This window comes from Rutilus rutilus (genome assembly GCF_951802725.1).
Source record: "Rutilus rutilus genome assembly, chromosome: 21".
In the NCBI taxonomy this organism is placed as follows: domain Eukaryota; kingdom Metazoa; phylum Chordata; class Actinopteri; order Cypriniformes; family Leuciscidae; genus Rutilus; species Rutilus rutilus.
In genome coordinates, this window is record NC_140226.1 from 18,625,912 (window position 1) to 18,652,491 (window position 26,580).

General features: G+C 38.1%; 1 protein-coding gene across 3 annotated transcripts in view; it reads left to right on the forward strand.

Moving 5' to 3' along the window:
* The window catches only part of slc8a1b (solute carrier family 8 member 1b), an 83,756-nt gene that overhangs the window by 47,550 nt on the left and 9,626 nt on the right, over nucleotides 1-26,580 (forward strand). For 2 of the 3 annotated variants that reach the window (XM_084392778.1, XM_084392777.1), the window contains exons 3-5: nucleotides 18,776-18,888; nucleotides 22,254-22,399; nucleotides 23,209-23,308. In XM_084392778.1, coding sequence (XP_084248904.1) covers nucleotides 18,776-18,888; nucleotides 22,254-22,399; nucleotides 23,209-23,308 — 359 coding nt within the window. Of the gene's footprint in view, nucleotides 1-18,435; nucleotides 18,543-18,775; nucleotides 18,889-22,253; nucleotides 22,400-23,208; nucleotides 23,309-26,580 lie in introns of all 3 variants that reach the window. The other variant, XM_084392779.1, reaches the window with a different exon arrangement.

Sequence of the window (26,580 nt, forward strand, 5' to 3'; positions counted from 1 at the left end):
TCCTTCAGAAATCATTCTTTTATGCTGATTTGCTGCTCAAGAAACATTTCTTATTTCTATCAATGTTGAAAACGGTTGTGCTGGTTAATTTTGAAATAGAAATTTGTAACATTATAAATGTCTTGAGATGTGGGACTTACTGTAGCATTTCTAATTTGAAACCTTGAAATAAAATAAAAATTGATTCTGCACTATTTCTAGGTCACTAGTCAGCAGGTTTTACACAAACTTGTGGAGTTCATGCAGCTCGAGTGCTTTTAGACATTTGAAAAAAAAAATGATTTAAATATTTAAAAATTATTAAATAATATATTAGAAAAATGCAGAATGATTTCAGACGTTTGCACACCACTGTATGTGTATTGAACTCTCATCCCTTTATTGGAGAAACATTAAAGTTTTACAATAGACACACAATCAGGAAATTATGTGAATGGGAAGCTTTGATCTCAAAGGCAGAGCTACAAATTGGGATTTTCATTTGAAGCATAACAGATTCTCCTCGCTCAGCGCCCATGTCGAATCAAAAAGCACTGTGATTTGTTTTGTGTTTTCACCACGGGTATTTATGAGTACAAGCCCATCTGTCTGCCATAGAGGATAAGTAACTAAACTGAGCTATTTTAATTTACATCTTGTTATTAATTTTTGTCAAAAAAAAGAACTGTTGTGCATGCTCTCCCTCTCCCTCTCTCTCTTTCTCAGTCATCTGTCATGCATATATGCGCTAATTAAACTGCAGGCACACTTCATCTTACATACATACTGCTTCAGTGGCTCATTTTGTAGAAAAGAGCAGAATGAAGGAGAGATGTGGCGTATTGTAAGAACAGATGGAGGAATGAGTGGAGGATAATTGTGGCCTCTGTAACCAAGCGGAAAAGAGAAGCATTTTGGCCTAACGAAACACACACACACACACACACACACATCTACTGTGTGTTTCTTACTGCTCATCACAGCTGTTTGAGAATCTTTGGCCTTTTAGTTAGAATACAGCATGAATGAGCATTAGGGATGTACGACAATATGTTGAATAATTATTATAGCGATTTTGCTGGTGATAAAAGATTAAGCAACATCGTGAATGTTTTTAATGAGTTTTTTTTAACTATTAAGTTTCATTAAGGGATTAGCTTCAAGATCTTGTCTTATTAGTTGTGAAGAGAGATTTTTAAATTTAAATAAAATAAAGATTTTTTTCGTCACTTTTTAAAATAGTTAATAGGCTTCATATCACATTCATGACGTTATTTTCTGTGTTCTGTATGTAAAACATTTAATTGAATGAAAATCTGTTCAGGATTATCATTAATATTCATTAATAATTAATTTACGGTAAATTAAGTTTATAAAAAACTGATAGATGTGGTAAGTTTGATTAATTTCAATTCAATTTCAATAAGAGTCAATTTAAGCTGTCTATTTTAATGAATCACATCTAAATTCTGATGCAACCATTTGTTGCAACCATATATATTAATATATATATAATGTTATCAAAAGACGACAATCTAACATTTCTTTAGCTTTATTTCAGTGCAAGTGAGATGCTTGAATCAGATGTGATCAGATTTATTAACTAGCCTCAAATCTCAGATAACTAAGCAACAAATATTGTCAAAACATTACATTGTATTTATCAAGCGGACTAACAAGCTAGTTTTGAAATAATTAGCCACAGTAAAAAACGCCAAACGTGACAGATGGCACAGTTACATGCTCAGCGTGTGGCTGTAGCATTTCAGGTTTGAAAGGAAACAGTCTGTGAGTGTACAGTTGTTCCACGCGCCCCCACAACCAGCTGTCAGAGCTAATTCTCATTCAGACTGGACGGTGGAGGTGAGGAGGTGAATTCACTGCTCTCTGCATCCAAGTGGGATGAGTGCAGTGTTTTTTCTCAGGCCGTGAAGCATAATGTTTGTGAATTTGAACATATTCTGCACTTAAAAAGTGTCTTGAGGTCTGTGTATAGCTGTCATGTGTGCTTGTACAGTGGGTTTGTACAATTCGCGCACTATCATTACTGTATACTATGCAAGGTTATGATTAGTGTGTCTCAAATCATGTGAAAATGTCAGATTTTTGTAGATGCCATAGAGGCTGTTCGGGCCAATATTACGAAACAATTCTTTTCCCATTCTCAAGAGAAGGAATTTGTGACGGTACTTTTTATATTGTAAAAAATATACGCTACTGGTCTAAAGTTTGTGATTTTTTTTGTTTTTTTGTTTTTGAAAGTAGTCTTTTATGCTCAACAAGGCTGCATTTATATGATCAAAACACAGTAAAATATTGCAAAATATTATTACAATTTAAAATAACTATTTTCTATTTAAAAAATTTTTTTAAATGTAATAGTCACTCTATTATTGCACTCAAATAGAGTGCAAATCGAGTGGTGCAGGGCAGCCATTCTTTTTTTTTTTAAGCTTTTACTTTTCTTGTAAAAGGCGGTTGCTAACAAGTGGCTAAATTGGACTAGAGGGGTTGTCGGGGACATTAAACGTCATCAGCTGAACAGGTAAACTCGCCTACTCACTCATCCACTTTCACAGCCTTGTTGTTTATAATTGTGCTCTTGAAAGCTTAGTAATTGTGCTCTTGTTTATAGCCACTGCACCACTCTATACTGAATTGAGTTCTCTTTCGTTTCTTATTGCAATTTAACGGACAAATACACACAGAATTGTCAAAATATCCTCGTAAACAGGATGTTTTTTTTCTTGAGTGAATGTAAAGAGTTGTGAAAGAAAATGCACGTGCATCAGTACATTGGATCCATACATTCGGTCTTAAAGTGACAGCAGCCTAATAAACCTGCTGCCATCTGTGTCGTTGTTAATCCAACAACAAAAGACAAAAAGAAAATCACTCACGGCTCTTGACTGAATAACTTTTATAACTTTAAGAATTAATCTGTTTTATTTCGAAAAAGAAAACTATGCCGTTTTATTTTACATTTGATTTCAATTTGTCTACCTGAATTTTGTTCAGGTGTAGGGTAGAGTGGGGGAAAACGCCCCCCTTAAGGAAAATGTGACATTACAGTGAAACAAAACATAAATGTGACTAGAATTGCCATCCCGGTTTTGAGTGACTATGGCAGGAGTTATTCACCAAATATTAAAATTGCTTAGCCTTCATAATTAATTAGTATTTTCACTGAAAATATTTTTGTACAAAGGGGGCGTTTTGCCCCAGCGGTGGGGTAAAACGCCCCCCAAGGTGGGGTAAAATGCCCCCTTTCTTACCAACCAGTTTGCTTCATAGATCAACAGCAAAATTAACAGACAATAGTTTTTAATCTCTAAAGGTAAAAGGCAAGTAATGTATCAACATGTATATATATTAACATTTATTTCAGCAATGTTCAAAATAGGCAAAATTAACTACCTTCCATCAGTGAGCTAACTGTGCTAGCAAGCTAGCTAGTTAATGCTCACTTGAGGTAATTTTTTCATGTTTTGTTCAAATATTTTGATTTACCACCTAGTTATACTGCATTAAGTGTAAAACAAAGGATTTGATAGACAGAAATATTTTATTATAGTAATTATGATAGAGAAACTATGCCCCCAGGGGGGGCGTTTTACCCCTCAGCGTAGGGGGCGTTTTACCCCAGAAGCTATGAGTTTTTAAAAAAAATGTTTAATTTTTAAAATATAATTATATTCCTTATAAATAATATATGATCTCAAACTACAGACTTCACTATTCATATATCATACATCACTGTGATATCCTGCAGAACAATATTCTCTTAAACACTTATTTACTAATATCTGAAAATTATAGCATTTACCCTGTAATCCTCTTCTCTTCAAATGTGTCGCTGGTGTCAGCTTATCCATAGAGATTTGTATATCCCCGTTATCAACGTAGTGCATAGCAACAGTAAAAATGTATCTTGACTACTTTTAGTGGTTATTTTGGGAAAAACAGGTGGGGGGCGTTTTACCCCAGGGGGGCGTTTTCCCCCACTCTACCCTATTTATTGGTGCTATTGCTAATTTGTTTATGTTCTTATTTTACTACTGACTGTTTACTTGTCTTTAATAATGTTTGAAACTTATATTATTCAGTCTAGTTGGTTTTGCGTCAAAAGTTCCTTGTTTAAGTGTTCTATAGGCTGCTGATTTTTGTTCATGGTATTCAGCTGCAACAGAATGTTTTGCAAAAAGACAAAGTTAAAAAAAAAATGTTGTACCTTATTGGAATCGAAACGAATCGAAGTGATAAGAATCAGAATCGATAAGCAGAATCGGAAACTAAACTTCACACGATACCCAACCCTAGTGTTAATGCTTGCATGCAAAAGCGCATAGCTTGCGACTAATTGCTCTGTGGTATGAAAATATAATATCATGATGTTGTACTGTGTGTCCCAATACTAGAGACCATATTAAAACATACTCAAAGTATTTTAACCCATCCACAGTAAACTTAGTACGCTGTAGAAGTATGCAATTTAGGATGCAGCCTTGGTCTTGGGTGGATGTGGTCTTGGGTGGATGTGGGGTGACAGCGGTGTGGACAGAAGCAGAAACTAATGAGTCCTTAAGGATGTTTGACTGAGGACAGTGAGATGGACAGAGAGAGACCCTAATCAGTCCTCAAGGGGTTTGTGTGCCAGAGCATAATTCTCACTCCTGGACTATAAACACACAGCTGGGCTTATACAAGTAAGGGGGACGTTGCCACCGGAAAGCTAACCAGTGCCATCTGTCAATCATCTCAGAGAGTGGCTTAACTCAAACACACGCACACTTCACTCATTTTTATCCCTGCTTTTGCCATGTATCATTCATTGAAAGTGTCATTTCTGATTTTGTTTTGTTTAGTCCGTGCAGATGGTTGCCGGGGTGATGACTGGCCTGTTTTAGGTACAGCCTGCCATTTTGGGGTGTTTAAGAACTTCATCCATATTTGTGTACCCATAAATGTGTGTGTGTCTCTACTCACACTAACGTACATGTTTATGTTATTCTCGCTACGGTTGGCCATTGGTAACCCGTGTAGAATAGTTGTGCAGCCAGCTGGAGAGTCTTCATGTAAAACCATGTCTGAGTTTAGGTAGAGTACAAGCGTAAAAAAAAAAACATACACCTTTCTCTTCCAAATGTGTCCTGAAAACACGCCATATCAATGCACTTCTATAGGTTACGTGTCCATACACGCACGTGCTAATGCCAAATGTAGCCTGGTGTGATATATGTACACCCAAACGCTTTCTGGAGGATTGATTAAACCTTCAGTGGAGCTCAATAGAAACGTCCCAAACAGCTTCAGACGCTTCGTTTTCCTGCAGAGCACTTTCCTTTTAACGTTATTCCTTCTTTCTTCTTTATCCCTTCTTTCTACCTCTTTGAAAGTCTGCTCCTGTGAAGCCTTCTACCTCCTACGGTTATTATAGTACCTCGCTCCCTCTCTTTCTTTCTCTCTCTCTCTCGCATTTATATTTTGCCTTATTCCATGGGCTGGTGCCGCTAGATCCGCATGCAAGTGAAAAAAACTGGTGTTGAATAGAGTGTCAAAGGTCATGATTTACCTGACTCGTAAACATTTCTGGAGCTGTCATTCATTCGGCATAGAGAACGAAAGAGAAAGAAAGAAGCATCAGATGCCTGACACTGGTATGCATCACTGCAATTTGACCTTTAAAATGGAGGTTTTGTGAAACTCAAAGACACAGCCATGTAGGTGCTGGATGTTAGTGATCATTACACAATCAATATTGCAATCTGTTCATTTATCGAACAATAGTCTATCCGTCTATCCTTGACCCATCAGCATCTTTGAACAGAAGAATTAAAAAAATTGAAGGGGTAGTTTGCTCAATTTACTCAAATAGCTTTCTTCAAATTTCAGTGAATACTTAAAACCAAAAACTTCCTTGCACAAAGCTATCGCCTGGCTTCAGGAGACATGGAATATACTGAACTAGACATATGAACTTTTCACAGGCTTTTGAGCTTTTTAAAAAAAAAACATTTTTAAAGCACAACAGTCATAGTTGTTAAAAGAAAAAAAAAATGTAGCCCGAACATTTTTCCTAACATATCCTTGTAAAGAAAACAATAAAAGTAGGGAACAAGAAGTTAAATGACAGAATGTACATTTTGGGGTAAAATGAAATGTAAAAATTCACAGGTGTTTACATTATTTTGTCCAACCGCTGTATGTGTGTGAATGTACTGTGTGAGTGCAGACAGGTTAAAAGCCATGTATTTTTGCCATTGAAATACAGGTCTGTTTTCTGTCATCTGTCCTTCCCTGTTATTTTTTTCTACTAGTTTTTGTCTCTTGAGAGCTTCTTTGGCTTTACAGACAACCTTTTGAAATGAAAAAACTGACAAGCTTTTATAATGCATTTGTGTGTGCGTGTGTGTATTTCTCTGAGTAATAGCGTTGTGTATTTGTGTCTGTGTGTGTGTTGCTCTATGAGTAATAGCTGTGTGTGTGTGTGGGCGGGTGGTACAGTAACAGATGCAGACTCGAAAGACGCATACACAGTGATGGAAGAAAGAGAAGAAAAGAAAAATGATTTTGAAACATGCCAGTAGAGAAAGAGGGACCGATTACAAGTTTTCCATTGAAAACTTGGAATGGTGACATTTTTGAAGTTTCCCCCGTGACCTCGGAAAACCAGTTGCCATGACTTCACTGAACCTTCAGGAAACAAACAGCTGAGCTCACTGACATCAATGTATTAGAATGGAATTGGCTGCCATTTGATTGACATGGCTAAATCCCGCCCCTCACCAGAGCTCTTTGGTTCACAAAGACAATTTTTCACTCATTGCACCATATTCTTCTCTAAACGTGTATGGAGGGTGTCAGAGTTCTATAAAAGGTTTGATTTGTTCACTGGTCTGTGCAGAGAAAACGATGGTCGGAGGAGTGTATTAATAATTCATTAAATGCTTTAGTGAGCATTCCAAAGTACCATTTCTTGTCATTTAGGAGACTCTTTACCAAAAGCACATTACAGTACACTAAGTGCATGGCCAGTATCCATAGCAGATCTTTTGATCCCTGCTGGTAGATGCCAGAACAACATTAGTTTCTATTGGCAGCCATTGAAATGTAGCCATGTATTCTGATGAAATAACATTTTTGCAAAATCAAACTCTCTCCAAGTATTTTAGATCTCCTTGGTGACCTCTTTCCAGATGTTATTATATTGACAAAATTAGCTTTTGCTATATTTTGAATGAGCTATTCCATGTCATTTCCATTGATTTTCACTTTATAGTTATTTGATATTAGTGCTAGGGTTTTGATTCATGTCTGTTACTCAAATCTTTTAAATCCATTCACCGAAAAAATTTGCTCAGATTTGCTCTGTGATTCATACAGTGACTCTTTTTGTAGATCACGTATTTACGCCAGTAGGTTGCAAGCAATGAATGTCTTAGAATATTATGAGTGAATAATTGAGTCATTCATTTGGGATTTGTTCAAAATCACCCAAAAAAATCATATTATTTTTCATTACAAATTGCCCCTCTACATGATATATTAAGAGACGCAAGAAATAATGCCACAATATCTGATTTCAAAGCCAATGTATTGTTTTTATTTCCATTTTGTCAACTTTTGGGCTTTTATCAAGCTTAAGAGAAATGACAGCAATAGCCTAAAAATTATTTATGAGTTTCAGTTATATGCTTAAAGTGTTTAAAAAGCGCTATTGAGATATTGTATTACATTGGGCACCATAGCAATGCATTTCAAGTAGGCTCCTTGCTGTTAAAATTGTGGATGTCATCAGTCATTTTTACACATTCATAAATTGAGGATTATGCTGTGTGTACACCTATAAAACTTGGCGTAGTGCTACACTTTTCATCTGCCTGCTTATGCTTTGCTGAACTGAATGAACAACATTCTAATCCCAATGGTTTATTGTCGGTCAAAAGATACTCGTTCACAGCTGACATGCCTGGTTTGTTCTCAGACAAGATGTTTGATTCAGTGCCTCTCTACTCCAACTCGGTTCAGAGAAGCGGTAGATTCATTCAGTAACTTTTACCAATCGATTAAAAGCTTGCCTATTAAGACTATTTGTTTGATCTCTGATGTGTTACTGATATAGCCACACATTTAGAAGACTTACGAATCAGTGCTATACTGTATTCGTTCACTTATAAGATTTGATCAAATACAGTCATTTAGGACCGAAACATAACTATTGTATATCGCAGCGACATACTGAACAGGAAAGTTATGTCAGTGGACAGAAAGTCAAGCGTTTCGCTCAAGGGCACGGTGATTTCGAATCTCTGAAAATCTCTGGTTCACAAGTTTACCCTACCTGAGTTCAGTCCCGTGGGCCTTTTCCAGCTCCATCAGCCCGAAACATGCTGTCTCACTTTGATGTCATACATATATACTGTAGGTTCATTTTCAACATATATTACCACAAGTTTCCTTGGGATTTATAAGTATTTTTCTTTTTGCAGTTTCTTTTCTCTATGTTTCTTCTTTGTTGCAACTCTCTCCCTCCCTTTGCTCTATATTCCTGCCCAAGCATGACTTCATTATATGGAGATTTTAATTACCTTGTCGCAGGTTATTTGCATATACAATGGGGTGATGAGTATGTTCTCCCTCTGCGGCTCTCACTGTGTGACCTTTGACATCAGTAATGCTGAAAACCCATGAGACAGAGGCGTTGTAAGAGGTTTGTTGATCTCAGCTCTCATATACTCAAGTTAGAAGGAAGGAGAAATGTCACCTCAACTAAAAACACACCAAAAATATATTTTGTATTATCTGAATAAAATAATTAATATAATTAGTAGCATAATTAATGTTAGATGACGTTAAATTTAGTTTGTTTCTGGTTTCTATTTCAATATAAAAAAATAAAAAATAAATAAAAAAAATCCTGTGATGCAAAGCTGAATTTTCAGCATCATTACTCCAGTCTTCAGTCACATGATCCTTCAGAAATCGTTCTAATATGCTGATTTGCTGCTCAAGAAACATTTCTTAATAATGATAAACATTGCTGCTTAATATTTTTTTGGAAACCATGATTCATTTTTTTAAATATCCTTTGATGAATAGAAAGATAAAAGCAGCATTGATTTGAAATCTTTTGTAACATTATAAATGTCTTTACTGTCACTTTTGATAAATTTAATGCATCCATGCTGAATAAGAGTATTCATTCATTTTTTAAAATGTATATTTTGTATGTGGCCTAATATGCCTCCAGACTTTTGAACAGTAATGCATATAAATGACATTTCAAATTGTCACATATCAAGTAAAAATCAGCAAGTAATAATATAAAGAATGAGTCCACAAAAGAAGGCTTGTCAAATTAATAAATGGCAGGAATTACATGATTTTGGATGCTTTTTTTCTTTTTTTTATACTTTCACTTGTCCTAATTTAGTGTTTTGAGTAAGCCGTTTGTAGGTTGATTTCTAGGGAAGTATAAATATTTAGCTTTGTGGTGCTTCTCTTGGTTTGAGGTGGGACTACTGAACTCAGTTGGTGGAAAGTGTGATTGGAGAATTTGGTTTATTCTAATGCGGTAAGACTGATGCCTCTCTGAATTGCATTATTGGCTCTATCAGTAGAACGGTGCAGATGGCCTCAGGTTCTCCAAGCCTGTCAGACTGTTCCTGTTCGTCATTATTAACACCCTAATGAGTCGAATTTTCTCTTAAGCAGTTGTGCTTGCCTTGCACCCGTCCAACAAATCAGTTCATTTATCTTTACCCCAGTTCACACAGTCATTACATCCTGTGGCAGAGGTGTAATCGCCACATTTGTGGATCATCTAAACAAGCTGCTGGGTGTCTTTGGTGCTAACAGGAGCAGCAGGGTGGAACGGGGTCTCTGTGACTCATCTGAGGGGCTGCTGGCTGGAGCTGATGGGTCTCATCTGCTCTCGATCCGTGCTGAATTGTTCGGAAATTAGGTGGATAATGATCTGGTGGGATTGGGCTCTGCTCTCTGATTTGTGTGCTGTCAGTTTGTCTTGAACTCAGCCTCTCTGGTTAGCCGTGTCTCTACTGTCCAGTAGCTGCCGGGTGTGTGTATGTGTGTGAGCGAGAAACATTTGTGTGGAATATGCAGCTCCGTAGTAGACGGTAATCCGAGGAAAAGTGGATATGGCTGCTCTTCCCAGAAAAGAAATCCAGACTGAATGCTGGAACGAGAAAAAGAGAGACACTAGAGAACGATTGCTGTTATTTGACCTCTAGTAAATATATGATGACTTTTTTGTCTCGCTTGGATGTTTGCCTGTCATCAGAGTTGTGGGAGTATGTGTGTGCAATAAAGCATAAAACAGAATTGGAAACCTCTGAAAATCCATCAACAACCTGATCCAGAGACACATAAGGAGGATCAAACACACACACACACACACACACACACATCAAGCATCCCCATCAGTGGCGGAGCATGCTGGGGCTATAGCCTCGCCGGAAATGTGCATAGCACTGGCATTTTTTTTGTTTTTATCAATTTAAAACATAAAAAAGTAATTAAAAACCTGAAAGTAAAAAGAAGTTTAATAAATGTTTTAATGTTCCCATATGTATAAACAAAGGTCTTGATGGGGGAGGAGTCAATTAGGCCTCGGTCAGGTGAATGATAATAAGGTAATGTAATAATAAAGATGTTCAGCGAATTTGATAACGTGCTTAATAACTGCACACTTTACAATGCGATATTGTAAATGTATAGTTTTGAGGTCAAATGGAAAATTAAATAAAATGCAATAAATGTAGGATATTGAAGTTATTGAAGCAATCTTAGCACCCCCTCTGAACTGTTAAGCCATCCCTTTGCACACCCAAGAAAAAACAAAATCCTGGAGCCGCCACTGATCTCCACATATATGTAGAGTAGCTACTGGAGTCACACACTGTTGCTACAGTGACAGTAGAGCTGATGTATGTGGGATCTTTAGAGGAGGAGAGGTCAAGGGGTCAGTGCTGAGAAATATATCCTTATATGGGCATCCAGAGAGCCCAGCGGAGGAAAGAGGACTGCACTATGAGTGTGTGACATGAATATCTGTCTGCCTGCCTGTCTTTCTATATATCTGTCTGCTCTGATTGAATAAGCTAACAGCCTAGCAACCACCTAGCAACAGCCTTATAACAACCCAAAACACTAGCAGTTGCCTCTTTAGAAAATGTACAAATTCTGGACAGGTCTGAATGTTTTGGTTGTTTCTAGATAGGTGAACTAGATTGAAGGCCTCTGAAACACGTACACACACACAGACACACACATCCAGCTTTTGTTCATTACAGAGAACCGGCAGACAGGGCTGTTGCAGTTCCAGCAGCCCTTGATTTAAGCTCTTCTGTTGGAGAAAAGTGCTCAGAGAGAGATGGAGAGACCCGCACAGGGCTGTAAATGAAAAGAGAGAAAACAAGAGACACTATGAAGGTCATGAAGGCCAATTTTATTGCAGCTTTTTGTTCCATTCTCTGACATGTTCCCGTGTGTGTGTGTGTGTGTGTGTGTGTGTGTGTGTGTGTGTGTGTGTGTGTGTGTGTGTGTGTGTGTGTGTGTGTGTGTGTGTGTGTGTGTGTGTGTGTGTGTGTGTGTGTGTGTGTGTGTGTACATGCTCAAAGGCATGGATGTTTGTTGTGCTGCCTTTTGTAAGGGCTCTCAACTCTGCCGTGTTGGACTGCATCTCCACCCTCCCATCTGAACATACTGCAGCTCTTTCAATTAATACATTATTAATGATTAGCAAAACAAAGCTCATGAATATTGAAATGCTTTTATCACTAAAGAATTTTAAAAGTTTCCACTTCATCAGAACACATACACACACACACACACACACACACATATTTTAGTCTCCTGAGGCACATAGCCAGTTACCATTAATCTAATTAACTGTCTCACTTAAGACCTGCCCATCAAAAGTCACCCGAGAGAGGATGAGAGAGGTAGACACTGAGAAGAGAGAGAGAGATGGGCGGGGTGAGCCAGATATCAGCAGACAGAAGCAATGGAGTTTTTGAAGTGCTGTGGTTCTGAAATTGGGTCTTCTTGTCATTTCAGTCTCTTGTGACAGTTCAGACTTGAGAAATTGTGTCAAGAACAAAAAATCTTTCGTTCAGTTTGGATTCACCTTGACCCGGAACCTAGAATTCTGAGAGCAGGAAAAGTGAACAGAACTAAAAAAGAATTTAGATGTAGTACCCATTCTAAATTAACCGTTCAAAGATCGCAGACGGCCCCAGATCTGGACAAACTGAGTATCATTAGAAAGGTTAAAGACTCCAGCTTTGATATTTGACCACTGTTTATGATAAAACTAGGTTGCAGTGACATTCATTTCTTAATTTATGTCAGAGTGAAAAATAATCAATCTGTAATGTTTGATATTTTGAATAGAATATCACGCGCATATGAATGAATTCACGTCTGGAAGTATCTGGTGAATTTGACATAGGCCTAAATCACAACAATCCCATTCACAGCCATTGATACAGGCTGTAGTGTAAGTGTGATAAAGGCCTATATAGAACCCTTTCTTCTAAGGGTGTACACTTGTTTTACACTAAATTACCAAATTTCACTTTCTGCCCAACAAAAGGCCCTTTTAAAACATCAGCATTAGTGACGAAATAGCATTTACAAAATAAATGTAATTATAAGTTATGAAGCATCCCATTATGTAATAATTGCAGTTTGTAAAAGAACAATGAGCAAATGCACAAAATATATCGGAAGTTGTGATGCTTTATTGTGCCATGTTTTATCAAAGGGCTTGAAAATGTTTTAAACACTCACAGATCGGCTTGTAACTTCAACAAATTCAAATCATTAAAGTACTGAAAATCACATGGAAGATGATGTTTGTGTTTCAGTGCCCTGTAATACTTATATTGAAGGCATATACACTCGTCTGCTCAGTTTTCCATCCCCCTGTTTCTCTCTCTCTTTCTTTCTTTCTCTCTCTCTACTTCCATTATTCAGGTCTCTGCAGCAAGCTCTCATTTCACCCCACTACGACATAATCAATACCTGCAGTGTGTGTGTGTGTGTGTGTGTGTGTGTGTGTGTGTGTGTGTGTGTGAGCGCCTGCACGTTTTGCGTAGGCTTAAGTGTGTTTAGATAAATGAGCATGCAAACGGTCATAAGATTTTTGCATGCACATTTGAGTCCAGATTGCAGTACAGAATATATCAAAAGGAGAGATTGCATTTGCTTACATTAGTTTATGCATTACCTTGCACTTCTGGTCATGTTGGAAATGGTTTTATTCAGACTTTGAGACACACACTCGTGCACAAACACACACTTACAGTAGTCTTATGCTCTCAGTTTTACTTTTCCATAGTTTAATGGTTTTTATGTTCACTTCTCTCATAAAATATGAGGACGTGCATGATGTATTAAAGGAGAACTCCGGTCAATTTTAACATTGAGCTCATTTTTTTGTACATTTGGAGTGCTGTCAATACAGAGAACAACGACAAAAATCGGTGTTGCCTACAAATACCGCAAATACCGGCAACGGTAAAAGTAATCGATTACCGAGTTCACGCGCGTGATCATAGGTAACTAAACCTATGCGCGTGAACTCGGCAATGGACTACTTTGGACTTCAACCGAAAACAGGATGTAAATACAGGTATTTGCGCTGGCTTAAATAACATCATTTTTATACATATCTTTCACATCTACTGCAGTCAGATTCACTCGTGTTCACTCAGAAGGAATCACTCACATTTTCTGTGCACTTGTAATGACACATCAAGGATGTTAAGAGGCTAAAAGCAGGTTTAGTACTTGCCCCATTGAAGTCAACAGGGTGCAAATTTTAAAAATAGAATAACTCGGTGTAGGCAACACCGATTTTTGTCGTTGTTCTCTGTATTGACAGCACTCCAAATGTACAAAAAAATGAGCTCAATGTTAAAATTGACCGGAGTTCTCCTTTAATATCTTAACTATATGCAATCCAATTTTTTTGCAGTAAAATATTTATTTAAAACAAATGTATAACATATTTTTTTGATTATTATTATTGTAATTACTGTTTGCAATCCAGTTTAAACTGACAATATCTGCACCAGGCATATTTAAATGAAGTCATTATCATTTTACCTCAAACATGCACCCTTCTAATGTCAATTACTTGCCTGTTGCAATTACCAGCTATTTTGTTTATGTACTATTTTTATTGATCCTGGCAGCAGTGATTCATCAAATGATGTATAAAAGAGTTAGGCCTATATATTCTTACAGTACACACAGTATAGTTTGAGCGCACTGGTGTTTTAAGGAGCTGATTCAGGTGTGTATCGCAGTGGTGTAATAAGGCTGTAAAGTCTATGATTTGCACTGTTGCCTGATTTGCATGACAGGATTTATCAACGGGCACAATTCATTCTTACTGAATCTCGCCATGGCACAAGAAAAAGAGTAAATACCCATATATTAATTCATTCTATATTCATTCAACATGCTCACACCCATATGCCCGCACACACACACACACACACACACACACACACACACACACACACACACACATACATACAAAAGTCAGCTCATATTGATTTGATGTGGCTCCTCCTTGTGTTAAGGAGAGCAGACATGATCTGAATTTTAAAGAGGTTGCATTACTTCACCCTCTCTCTCCCTCTCCCTCTCTCTCTCTCTCTCTCTCTCTCTCTCTCTTTCTTACACACATTCGATGTAATGTGGCCTTTGGTAAATCAATGTTGAAAAGTGGCTCTATTTTGGCCCTTTCTACGGTTGCTAAGCACAGATCTAATTGCTGGCAAATGTTTCTGGACTCTAATGTAAGTCAAACTGTGTGTGTTTGTGTGTGCGTGGGTTTGGCATATAAATCAAGCAAATAGGTCTGGATCTCATTCCAGTCCAGCTGCAATGACCTAAAACTGGTACCTGAACGTGGATCAGACCCAGAGATGTGTTCACATCACCGCAGTCACTAACTCACTGTAATGCAGCAGCGACGGGCAATTATCTGCAAGCACTGCAGCAAGAGTGTGTGAGTTTAGGCTTCCCGACTGTCCCACCACTGGTCTATAAAACGTATCTGTGAATCCTCTAGAAGCATCGACCCGAAGATCATTTCAAACAGGAAGTGGTTGATGAGCTGTATGTATTATGTATATGTATTTTAAGGAGCTGGAGCTGTGTGAAAGAGATTGTGCTAAGTGTGTATGTGTGTGTGTGTGTCAGGATCTCTTCCGATCAAGGCTACTGCAATGCAGATATGCTAATGATCAGATAATGTCATATCATTTGTGTATCTGCTGCATTGTTCCCAACTGTGTCTTTCATAAGTGCATGTGTGACATCTCATGTTGCAGTGCTTGGTTTCTGGTCAGGCATGAATTGGAGCAGCTTTATATAACACCCTGATCAGAGATTCAAGACCCCGAGCGTCCCCCACAAGCCCCTGCCCGTTTGGCTTAATCTAAAGCACGCTTTGATTTCCTGCAGGCTCAAATTTGAGCTGCTAAAGAGAGACAGGCGCTCTCAGAGGGGAACTCGGGACACACGCATAAAGCCACTGTCATCTACTGTAACAGCGAACAAGGAGAGAAATGCTGTACTGAATACAAGAGGCTTCAAGGTGCGAGTCTTCATGTCGATCATGTCAAGTGTCCCTTTGGGTGTGTGGGGTGTGGTGTGTCAGGTCAGGCCCATGCGAATAGTAAAAGCTGAGAAACCCTACATTATTGGCTCATAAGAGAATATCATTTATTTAATTAATATATTTAACTGATAAGCGGTGAGAGCAACATGGTTGTGAAAGGTGTAGATATTTAGCAGGTGTTTTTGTGTCACATGGTCACAGTTTGTCTCACCCAGAGCTTAAACTGGTAACATGTTTTCACTGAGTTCTCATGTGTTGACTGCTTGTGAATGTGTTATGTCTTGATTCTTTTGAATGATAAAATCTTCTGCACTATTCACAGAGCTCAGGAACATTTCTAATTAACATCTCATCTACACCGCACACACTTAAAAGATCACTTTGTTTTCTGTCAGATTTAATACCCATTGTCTCATACAGTTAAAAATGTGATACATCATTTGAAATGAGAGAGGGAGAATTTAGGTGGGTAATGAAATTGCGCAAGTGTCCAGTAACTACAGATGACGGATGTCAAAAACACTTGACAAGAACGTAACGTACAAAGAATAAATAGGAGAAGAAAACACCACATGCATGCACGCATAATAAAACGGCATGCGCTGTGATTTTTAAAACCTTTGTGTGCGTGTAAAAGCAGTTCTATGACTAATTGATGTAGCGTTAGCGCACTGCCGTGACCTCAGCTGAACCTAACCCACATTCAGATGAGAAGTGGAGAGGGTCATTCCCACACACATACAGCTTAATGCATCATACAGTGCAGATCTGGAAACTATCTAACACTGTTTCTGTGACAACCACTGAAGGAACATGAAATTGTCTTTGAGAAGTGAGAGATGGAGAAAGACAGAAAGATAGTGTTTGTGTTTATTAGTCTTCCCTGAAGCGTATGCCAGCATTTGATGACTCTTCTGTCTTCCTTGCTTCATTTTCTCATGCCTTTTCTTCATTAGCTGTGTTTACATGGACCCTAATAATCCATTTGTAATTGGACTAGTAGCACAGTTGGAATAAAAAGAGTCCGAATTAATTGGCCAAAAACCATTGAACCATTGAAAAACCATGTGCAATGGTGTAGAAATTGCAAAATGACATGACACAGAACGAACTGTTGTTGTTGTTGTTGAATATAGCGTTCTAGTGTAATAAATCAAGACTGTTGTGTTATTCTAAAATTCCCATTCCACTTATTGCCTGTGACGTTGTGCAGGACAGTGTCATCCCAGCAGTCCTTGCGTCGGGCTTTCATAATTTTTTATGTTAAACAATGTCAAGTCAAGTCAAGTCAAGTATATTTGTATAGCGCTTTTCACAATACAGATTGTATCAAAGCAGCTTCAATGTAGGCCAAGAGAGTCAATTTTGATTTCTTGTTGACTTTAATCATGACATTAGGTCAAAATGACATGGTTGGTTGTGGAGATTTTCTGGTTGTAATGTTCTGCGCTGCGGTTACTCTTGGAGAAAGGTCATGCAAGCATGGCAGCAAGTGGTCCGAATCTGTGCATGAAAGATTTTGTTTATGGTTCTGATGATGATGTTGTTAGCTTGGAGGTGGAGGTTTGTATTCAATGTTCCCTCTGAGCATGCCGGGCTGGGTGTTGCTCCTGACGGGAAAAAATGTGAGGGAAAATTAGAGCTAAATTAATTTGTCAGAATGTCAGATAAAACGTCAGAGCTAAATTAATGGCCAATTCAGCTAGGGTCCATCCGCACATCCATTGACTTTATTTAACTCTTTCCCTGCCAGTGTTTTTTTTTTTTTTTTTTTTTAGTTGCCAACCAGCGCCAGCATTTTTTTCTCATTTTCAGAAAACTTCAGAAAACCCAGAATATACTGTTGTATGAATATCTGAACATACATTATAAATATATTCATACAACTGAAAGAAAGAGTTAAATAAGGTCAATGACTGTTTCTCAATATCCATTTTTAAGCGATCTTGCAACCTTGTGTTCTCGTACTACATCATCAACCGTCAAAGTTCAATTACAGTATTCAAGAAAGCAAGTACAGAGAACGCATCGCATTAAATCACCTGGATGTGTTCTTGATATCGAGGATGCCTCGAGTGCAGACATGATGAAATTCCAGAAGACGCTGCGGGCGGTCGACGTATGGAAGCCTGTGAGCTTTAAACCTCTCGTTCTCACTTAAGAGATTCCCGCCTAAGCTTTTTTTATTGGCATATTAAAACGAATCTTAACATTAACAAAGCATAAGTAACATTAAACATACTCATTTTCACAAATACAAAAAGTACATTAATGATATAAAATACTATGAAAATAATGTCTATTATAATATGAAATAAATATTTGAATAGGTTATGACATTTGTTTGTTATGTTATGTTCCATTTATTGTAATTTGGCCTGTAATATGCTGGACGGTCAGTTGAGCAAGCACATCTCAATTCGCAATAGGATGCGTTCTGTGTCCTCGCGTCCTTCTAAGTTCGTTCTTTCTAGGTAGCCTGGCAAGACCGGTCTCCACGAGAACGCATTGTGTTCTTGGAATTGAGAAACAGCTATCATTTCATTGAATAATGAGAAATAAGAGGGAATATTGATTGTATCTGTGTTTGTGAGTGTATTTAGACACAGTCAGAATTGATGAGGCTGCTCTCTCTCTCTCTCTATCTGTCTCTCGTGCATCATCCTCTTATTCTGACTGTCTGCCTGTGCATGACTGCATGCCGTTTATCTATCTTTCTTCTTTTTCTCTTGGCCTGTCTTTTCCTCACTCTTTTCTTCCTCTCCTTCTTTTTCTTTCTCTCCCCCTCTCTCCAGCAAAACAATAAAAGTCAGGATAATTGATGACGAAGAATACGAGAAGAACAAGAGCTTCTTCCTGGAGATCGGAGACCCTCAGCTCGTAGAGACCAATGAGAAGGAAGGTGGGGGGCGTGGCCTGAGTCTGCCGAGGAAACCACACATACAGCACACACACACACACACTGAACACCAGTCCTCTGGATCATCATCGGGATCAACTACAGGCCAAACCACACCATCGACAGCCCTGCAGCCCAGTCCCCGTGTGTGCTTGTGTGTGTGTGTGTGTGTGCGTGTGTGTGTGTGTATCATGCATGCATTATTCCAACCCCCTCCTGTTGTCTTGTTTCTGCAGGAAGACGATAACAGTCAGGGTTCTCAATCGAGAGGAATACGATAAGCAATGCAGCTTTTGCGTAGAGCTACAGACGCCACTTTGGAGAAGGAGAGGATGGACAGTATACAGAGGTTTCTTTCCCTCTCACAGTGTCTCCTTCGCTTTTTACTCTTCTCTCCCTCTGGGCAGAGTCTCACCCTCTCTGTCTCTCTCTCCTGGTGTCTGTGTGCTGTTTTACTAATCGAATGACTTGTCTTTGCTTTCGATGATTACACAATTACTCGCATAATAACACGCATACATTACACATACTTTTTTTTAGAACATTTTTTATTTTAGCAATGACCTTGCCAGGATCAGAACAACATTTTGCTATATTTTCTCCATATTTTACTCTTGTCTTTAGTAATATGCCAGTTAAGTTATCATATCTTAAGGTGTTTAGGAGCAAGAGTAACATAAAATGTTTTTAAAATTTGGATTTCAGAACAAGTATCTAGTTTATTTCAATATACACCACTATTTAAAATTTGGTATCAGTAAGATTTCTTTGTTTTTGAAAAGTCACCAAAGCTAAAAAAAAATGTATCTAAAACACAGTAAATCAGTAATATTGTGAAATGTTACAATTTGCAGTATGTTCATATAATACACAAAACATTTATCTAAAAAGGGCAGTTACATTTTAATGATATGACCCTTTATTTATAGTGATCATCATCTCTTGCACAATCTTTGTGTAGTTTACCAAGTTCAGGATACTTCAGAAAGAAAGAAAGCTTCAAAGCCAATTGTTTTATTTCGTTTCCTTGCAATAATCTCATAACTAGACACAAAGGAAATGTCAAAACACACCAGCAAATGAGTTCAGATACTGGTCTGTAAATCACGAGGAGAGATTAGGGGAGCTCGAAAAGACTCCGAGCTCAAGATTGTGAGCTGTCTTCAAAGCCAAGGTTGTTTGAGTGTGTTTCATCTCACATTTAGATAAACATTTCTTTTCCAGGAAGCAGAGCGGTTCAGTTTCCCAGCACTACAGTGTTTTAATTTGTATCAAATGTTTTTATCGTATTTAGATTTACTTTTTGATATTCATTTGGATTTGGTTAATGTTGTATTTTAGCATAACTGATATAAGATGATCCAAAGGTCAAAACATGGTAAATGGGAACTAATTCGAGAGAGGAACATCAGGTAGAATTCAATGAAGTGCAGCTGGATTTGGTTATGCATTTTTGATGATGTTTTGCTACACAGCCATATGACTTCATCAGTGATTAACCAAAAAAAATTTGATTAAGGCACTCAGATGACTGGTGAAACGTTTTCAAAATAATTAATAATCGAGTCCATTTGCTTTTGATTAGCTTAGTTTGTAAGGGATTTGAGAGTACCCTGGATAATTCAAAACCATCATAGACAAGAGAAAAGAGATTGCTTATTATGAGAGAAATAAGAAAAGAAGAGACACTAGAAAAATAAAGGACTGCAAAAGAGATGGCTGGATGAAAATGAAAGGAACGTGTGTGTGTGTGCGTGTGCGTGTGCGTGTTTGTGTGTGTGTACAAGCTGTAGACTGAAAATTATAGCTCTGGTTTCAAGGACAAAACAAGAGAGAGAGAGCATCAGCCAATTAAATCAATATCAAATTACATGAACCTGACTCCATCTTAATGTTGTGTCACATCTATAGACAGAATAGAAAAAATATGCAGCATCTCATTCAATTACAAAAGCTAATCACAAAATCTCAATGTTACCAATTCATTTTTAATTTGTCTTTACTTTATTACTTCTGAGATGTGCCACATTTTCTGTTGCTCTTTTAATGTACTTCCCATCCATCTTTTAGCTTTTTTCTGTGGCTGTGTCACGCTACACATCTCAGTGGTGGACACAGATCTACAGTATGCCTGAAATGTATTACTTTGATTACCAGCTGGATAAAGATAATAAAATAAAATAAATAATCAGAAAAGAGCTGATTCTTATATTTGTTTCCTATATATGTGAATGACCGCAGAATTTAAGCATGACATCAATCAAACCTCTCTGACCCAATTATTGATATTTGTGATACCCAATTATTGTTCAGCCTGTTCCTCTTCAGTTTTTCCTCAACTAGTTATTGGTCACTCCATTATCCGCTATACATTTCGTATTGACTTTCTTCTTCAAACAGGTCCACTAAAATTTGACCAATCAGTTCTTGTTTTCAATTTAATGCGTCGTCTTTACAATGCGTCGATACCCCAAACAAGATAGATCTACCGCTTGCGAGAGAAATGATTGAGAGGCTGTTACATGCTAAAACCATGAACAATACCGAGGAGATGGTGAAAGAACATATAAGACTAAACACAAAGTGGAAAAAATTATCTGCATTCAGAGGGACAGAAACAGAAAGAGATGGTGATGTGTGTATTTTGTTATCTCACAAATCAACAGGCAGAAAAGTGTGGAAAACCAAGTCATTCACAAAAAAAGGAGAACTTGCCGTCTGAGAATAAAGATGAACGGATTACACAGGAAGAGATAAACATAAAATATCAAGACAGAGAGGGGAGAGGCTGTTTAGGCTACAGGAGCGAGTTGCTCTGCCATTAATCTGACAGTGAATCTTATGCTGGAATCCTCCACTAATGCCTCTGGGTTCATTTGTGGCTTGAGATTTATTCGTTCCATTAGATATTTCATTCGTTTATGCTGCCATTTCTGCCTATGAGGCTCATGTTTGTTTTGAGCTTGGGAATGTAATCATCATAACATTGTTTTATGACTGTTGCTGTTGTTGGTGTTGCGGTAATGCCAGCTGAGCTTGTGAACTGAAAAGAAATATGAAATAAATGAGACAGAAAGAGAAATTGAAAGAGAGAATACATGTGATAGGACTAAATCACCATGTTGCTGCCTAAAGGATTGCCATTTTCTCCTTTCCCAGCCCTTTCCTTTTCTGTCCACATCAGTGTGTGCATGTCTCTAATGTCAAGTGGTTTCATTTCCAAATCTTCCATGTCGATCTGCATCTGCTTCTTTTCCTTTGACCCTCTCATTTCATTGTGTGTGTGAATGTGGGTGATTGATTGGGCTAAACCCAGTCACATGATCAGGGGTTGTGTATGTCACACACTTACTTACCCAGAATTCCATTGGGCCAATAGAAGCTTCATCGCTGAAACGAATGAACACAGCCCCTGACACAGCTCTCATTTATACAGAGTCACAGTGGTCTGTATGTGTTCTGTTATAAAAGTATGATTTATGAAATGGACCCTGTTTGCTAAATTTACCAACCAAGATCTGAGATTTTGACCTTTTAAAGGATTTTCCCCAGCTGAGCCAAATTCTTGTTCACTGTAGCATTTTATTTACACAATCCAGTTTATCCACAGAAACCTGTTGGTCCACAAACATGTTTTGGATGATTATTTGAATTATAAGGTGGCTGGTTTGGTGGGTTTGGTTTCTACTCTCTGACTGGTGCTTTTGTTTTCAGCGGAGGAGAAAGAGGCGGGGAAGGAAGAGGAGGAGCCTCTGACGGGCGAAGATGATGAGGAACGACGCATCGCTGAAATGGGGAAGCCAATGCTCGGAGATCACCCCAAACTGGAGGTTATCATCGAGGAATCTTATGAATTTAAGGTGTGTTATTTTGCTACACAGTTCCCACTTTTTTATTTATTCAGAATCACATTAAAGCAACCAAGGGATACTTCAACCAACAGTGACAATTCTGTCATCATTTACTTAACCTCATGTCGTTCTAAACTTGTATGACTTTTTTTTCTTTTGTGAAACACAAAACTTGAGGTTGAGTAAATGAAAACAAAATGTAAATTTTTACATTGCCATAGATATACCAATAGCCAATTATCATATGAAACATACAAAACAGATCGCCCGTTAAGATCTCTACTGCAGTATACTTGGTACACGGAAGGCTTTTTTTATGATTTGTGGATGATTTTCATTGACAATAGTTGCTAGTATTTACACAAACCTGACACTGGGTTACTACATTTATCATTTACTTTATAGGTTACACACAGTATGAATTAGAAATACATCAGACTGCAAGTGTGCAGATGCCTGCTTTTCTGTGGAAACAAGTTTCCTTCTAGTTCCTTATAGAAACACTCTCATTCTGTCAGGGAAGTTCAAGGATCTTAAACATTGACATCTCATCGGTCGCCTCCACACACTTCAGAACGATACACATGCACACGCCTGCACTTCAACCCACACGCACTAGCCATGCTGAGACGTACACACACTCCGATCCCACACACACTTCACAGCGGGGCAGACCAGAGAGCAGTCAGAAACACTCGATGGACTGTTGTCCGCCTCGTCTGAAGTGTGTGTATGTTTGTTTATTCTTGTTCTCAGTTGCACTGGATAGTAATGAAGCCATAAATTGTCTTTGTTCGCTGTGTCTCTCTTCTCTATAGAACACTGTTGATAAGCTGATTAAAAAGACAAACTTGGCTCTTCTGGTTGGCACCAACAGCTGGAGGGACCAGTTTATTGAGGCCATCACAGTCAGCGCTGGTGAGTATTTGGGTTTGTGAGGAGCATCGGCAGGCCTGATTTACCGATTCATTAAAAAATAACAGTTCGTTCGAAATGTTAATCTTTCATAAGTGTTGCCAGAAGTGCCTGCAGTAGTAAATGCCACTGTTTAGCACTTTGTTTTCAATTGGGTTATATCAAGGGTGTCCAATCGCCATGTACAAAGGCCATGTACGGTACATGTAGGTTCCAAAAGAGGGTTTTGTAGCAATGCCATAGAAAAACCATTTGGGATTTCCTAAAGAACCCTTCAGTAAACATTTACAGTGCATCCAGAAAGTATTCACTGCGCTTCACTTTTTCCACAATTTGTTATGTTACAGCCTTATTCCAAAATGGTTTAAATTCATTATTTTCCTCAAAATTCTACAAACAATACCATATAATGACAACGTGAAAGAAGTTTGTTTGAAATCTTTGCAAATTTATTAAAAATAAAAAACGAAAATCACTTGTACATAAGTGTTTACAGCCTTTGCCATGACACTCAAAATTGAGTTCAGGTGCATCCTGTTTCCACTGATCATCCTTGAGATGTTTCTACAACTTGATTGGAGTCCACCTGTGGTAAATTCAGTTGACTGGACATGATTTGGAAAGGCACACAGTCAACAGTGCATGTCAGAGCACAAACCAAGCCATGAAGTCCAAGGAATTGTCTGTAGACCGCCGAGACAGGATTGTATCGAGCCACAGAAAAAAAATTCTGCTGCATTGAAGATCCCAATGAGCACAGTGGCCTCCATCATCAGTAAATGGAAGAAGTTTGGAACCACCAGGACTCTTCCTAGAGCTGGCCACCCGGCCAAACTGAGCAATCGGGAGAGAAGGGCCTTAGTCAGGGAGGTGAGCAAGAACAACAATGGTCACTCTGACAGAGCTCCAGCGTTTTTCTATGGAGAGAGGAGAACTGAAAATGGCTGTGCACCAACACTCCCCATCCAACCTGATGGAGCTTAAGAGGTTTTGCAAAGAAGAATGGGTGTTGTCAACATGTCAAGAAGACGCTGTTTTCAGCATTGCGAATCCAGTGAGGACTGAGACTCTGGCTCGAACTGATACGGAAAAACCGACACCATTGTTACTGTTCGTATCACTGTGTGTACAAGTGCTGAGGAATCTAAAATTCAGATATAGTAATATGCATTTTGTTTCCGAAGCGGTAGACCAATCACACCAGACTGGGCCGTCTGACCAATCAGAGCAGAGTAGGCTTGCGGAAAGGCGGGATTTAGAGAGACTGAATCCTTTATTTATCCATTTGAGACGCTGTAAGAAAAGAGGTGATGCTGCAATGTATATTGTGAGAAAATTAAAGTGTTTTTTGCCCTTGGATGCATGTTAACCTATTGTAGGAGACCTCCAAAACAAAATTAGGAACCTCAAAAATAGCATATTTTATCATCCAAAGACCTTTTCCACTATAAAGAAACTTTTGTTCAATGGATGTTAAAGGTTCTTCATGGAACCATCAGTGCCAATAAAGAACCTATTTTTAAGAGGATACCGTATCTGTGAAATGTATCTCTGCTGTAAAGCGCCCCCTGGTGGCAACTGTGCTACTCGGGAAATTCAGTTTTACATCCTCACCTCACACTCAGACACTCACAGCCATGCGAAGGAGTCTCTATTCTTTGTGCAAAGGACAGAAAGACAGCAGATGAAGGCGGAGAAAGAGGAAAAACAAGAGAGGGATTTATTTATTTTTTGGTTTGTTTTCTCTGAAGTAATTAGCACTCGCAGCACGGCCTAAGAGAGACTGATGATCATAGAGGCTGCTGCTGCTCTAGCCATGTGTTTGTGTGTGTGTGTGTGTGTGTGTTTGTTTGTGTGGATCAGGTGTTGGTGACTTAGTGATTCACACTTGAACACCTCTCAGTGTGCCAATTTGTGCTCTGGGGCAAAGCAAGGTTAAAAGCCTGTGTGTGTATGTGTGTGTTCTGCTCTCAGAGCTGACCTGTAATTACCAGTACACAACTGCTGTCACACCGAGTGTTTTCATACAGCATTTGGTTGTTTCTAAAACAGCTTTTTTGTTTGCAATTTTATATATATATGCGCAGATGAGTTTAAAGATGAAAATGAATTCTGTCACTCTTGTGTCGTTCCAAACCTGTATCACTTAATTTTGAGTAGCAATATCCGATTCAAGTATGATTTGGTCTTGCAATGAATCGATTTAAGATTTAGTTTTTTCCTCCACTACACCTCTCAAATCTCATTCAAATTCACACAGATGTTTCAGGCCAGGTTGTCAATCAATAATGCTACTGTACATGTTCATAGTTCTTGTGTGTCTTTAATGAATCACAGTGCAGCAAATTTAAATATGTGCGTTTTCAAATGCACAAGTCATATATACAGGGTGGGCCATTTATATGGATACACCGTAATAACATGGGAATGGTTGGTGATTATTAAAGTCCTGTTTGTGGCACATTAGTATATGTGAGGGGGCAAACTCCTCAAGATGGGTGGTGACCATCACATATACTAATGTGCCACAAACAGGACTTTAATATCACCAACCATTCCCATGTTATTACGGTGTATCCATATAAATGGCCCACCCTGTAGACTATTTATACAATAATTTAATGGTTTTTATCATTTTTGGATCTTGGCAGCACCATTTACTTTCATACTGGGAAAAAAGCAAACCAAACATCCTATCTAACATCAAACTATCGATTCCTAACAGATGTCATTGATGACAAATGGAACACCTGATTATTTTTTATCTAATGCCACTGAGGAAGGAACAGAGATTTTTCCACGACTTTTTATCAGGACACACAGATGTACCCACGTACATTTGCACAAATGCACACAGATAGATACAAAGAAGCGGTAAAGGTCTGCAGTTAATGGCAGTAAATTGAAGAGTTTAAAGTTTAAAAGCTTTGCTAAATGTCAGACTCTGCAGCACAGCGAGATAATTTATATCGAAAGATAAAAAGAGTCAACACAACATCAGCACTGAGGGTGTAGGGGTTTACTTATCTATAGATTGGGCACAAGAATTGAGCTACATGCGACGCAACTGGGGATGTCGTTAATTGGGAAAGTTATTCATGAAGAATTTTTCATAAATAAATTATGATTAACAAAACCATTATGGGTGAAGGGGAGTTAACTGTAAAAATGCCATATATATATTTATGATCAGTTTAGATCACATGTATAAATATTAGAAATAAAATATTAAATACTTATTAAAATTACTAAAACTAAAATTAAAGATATATACG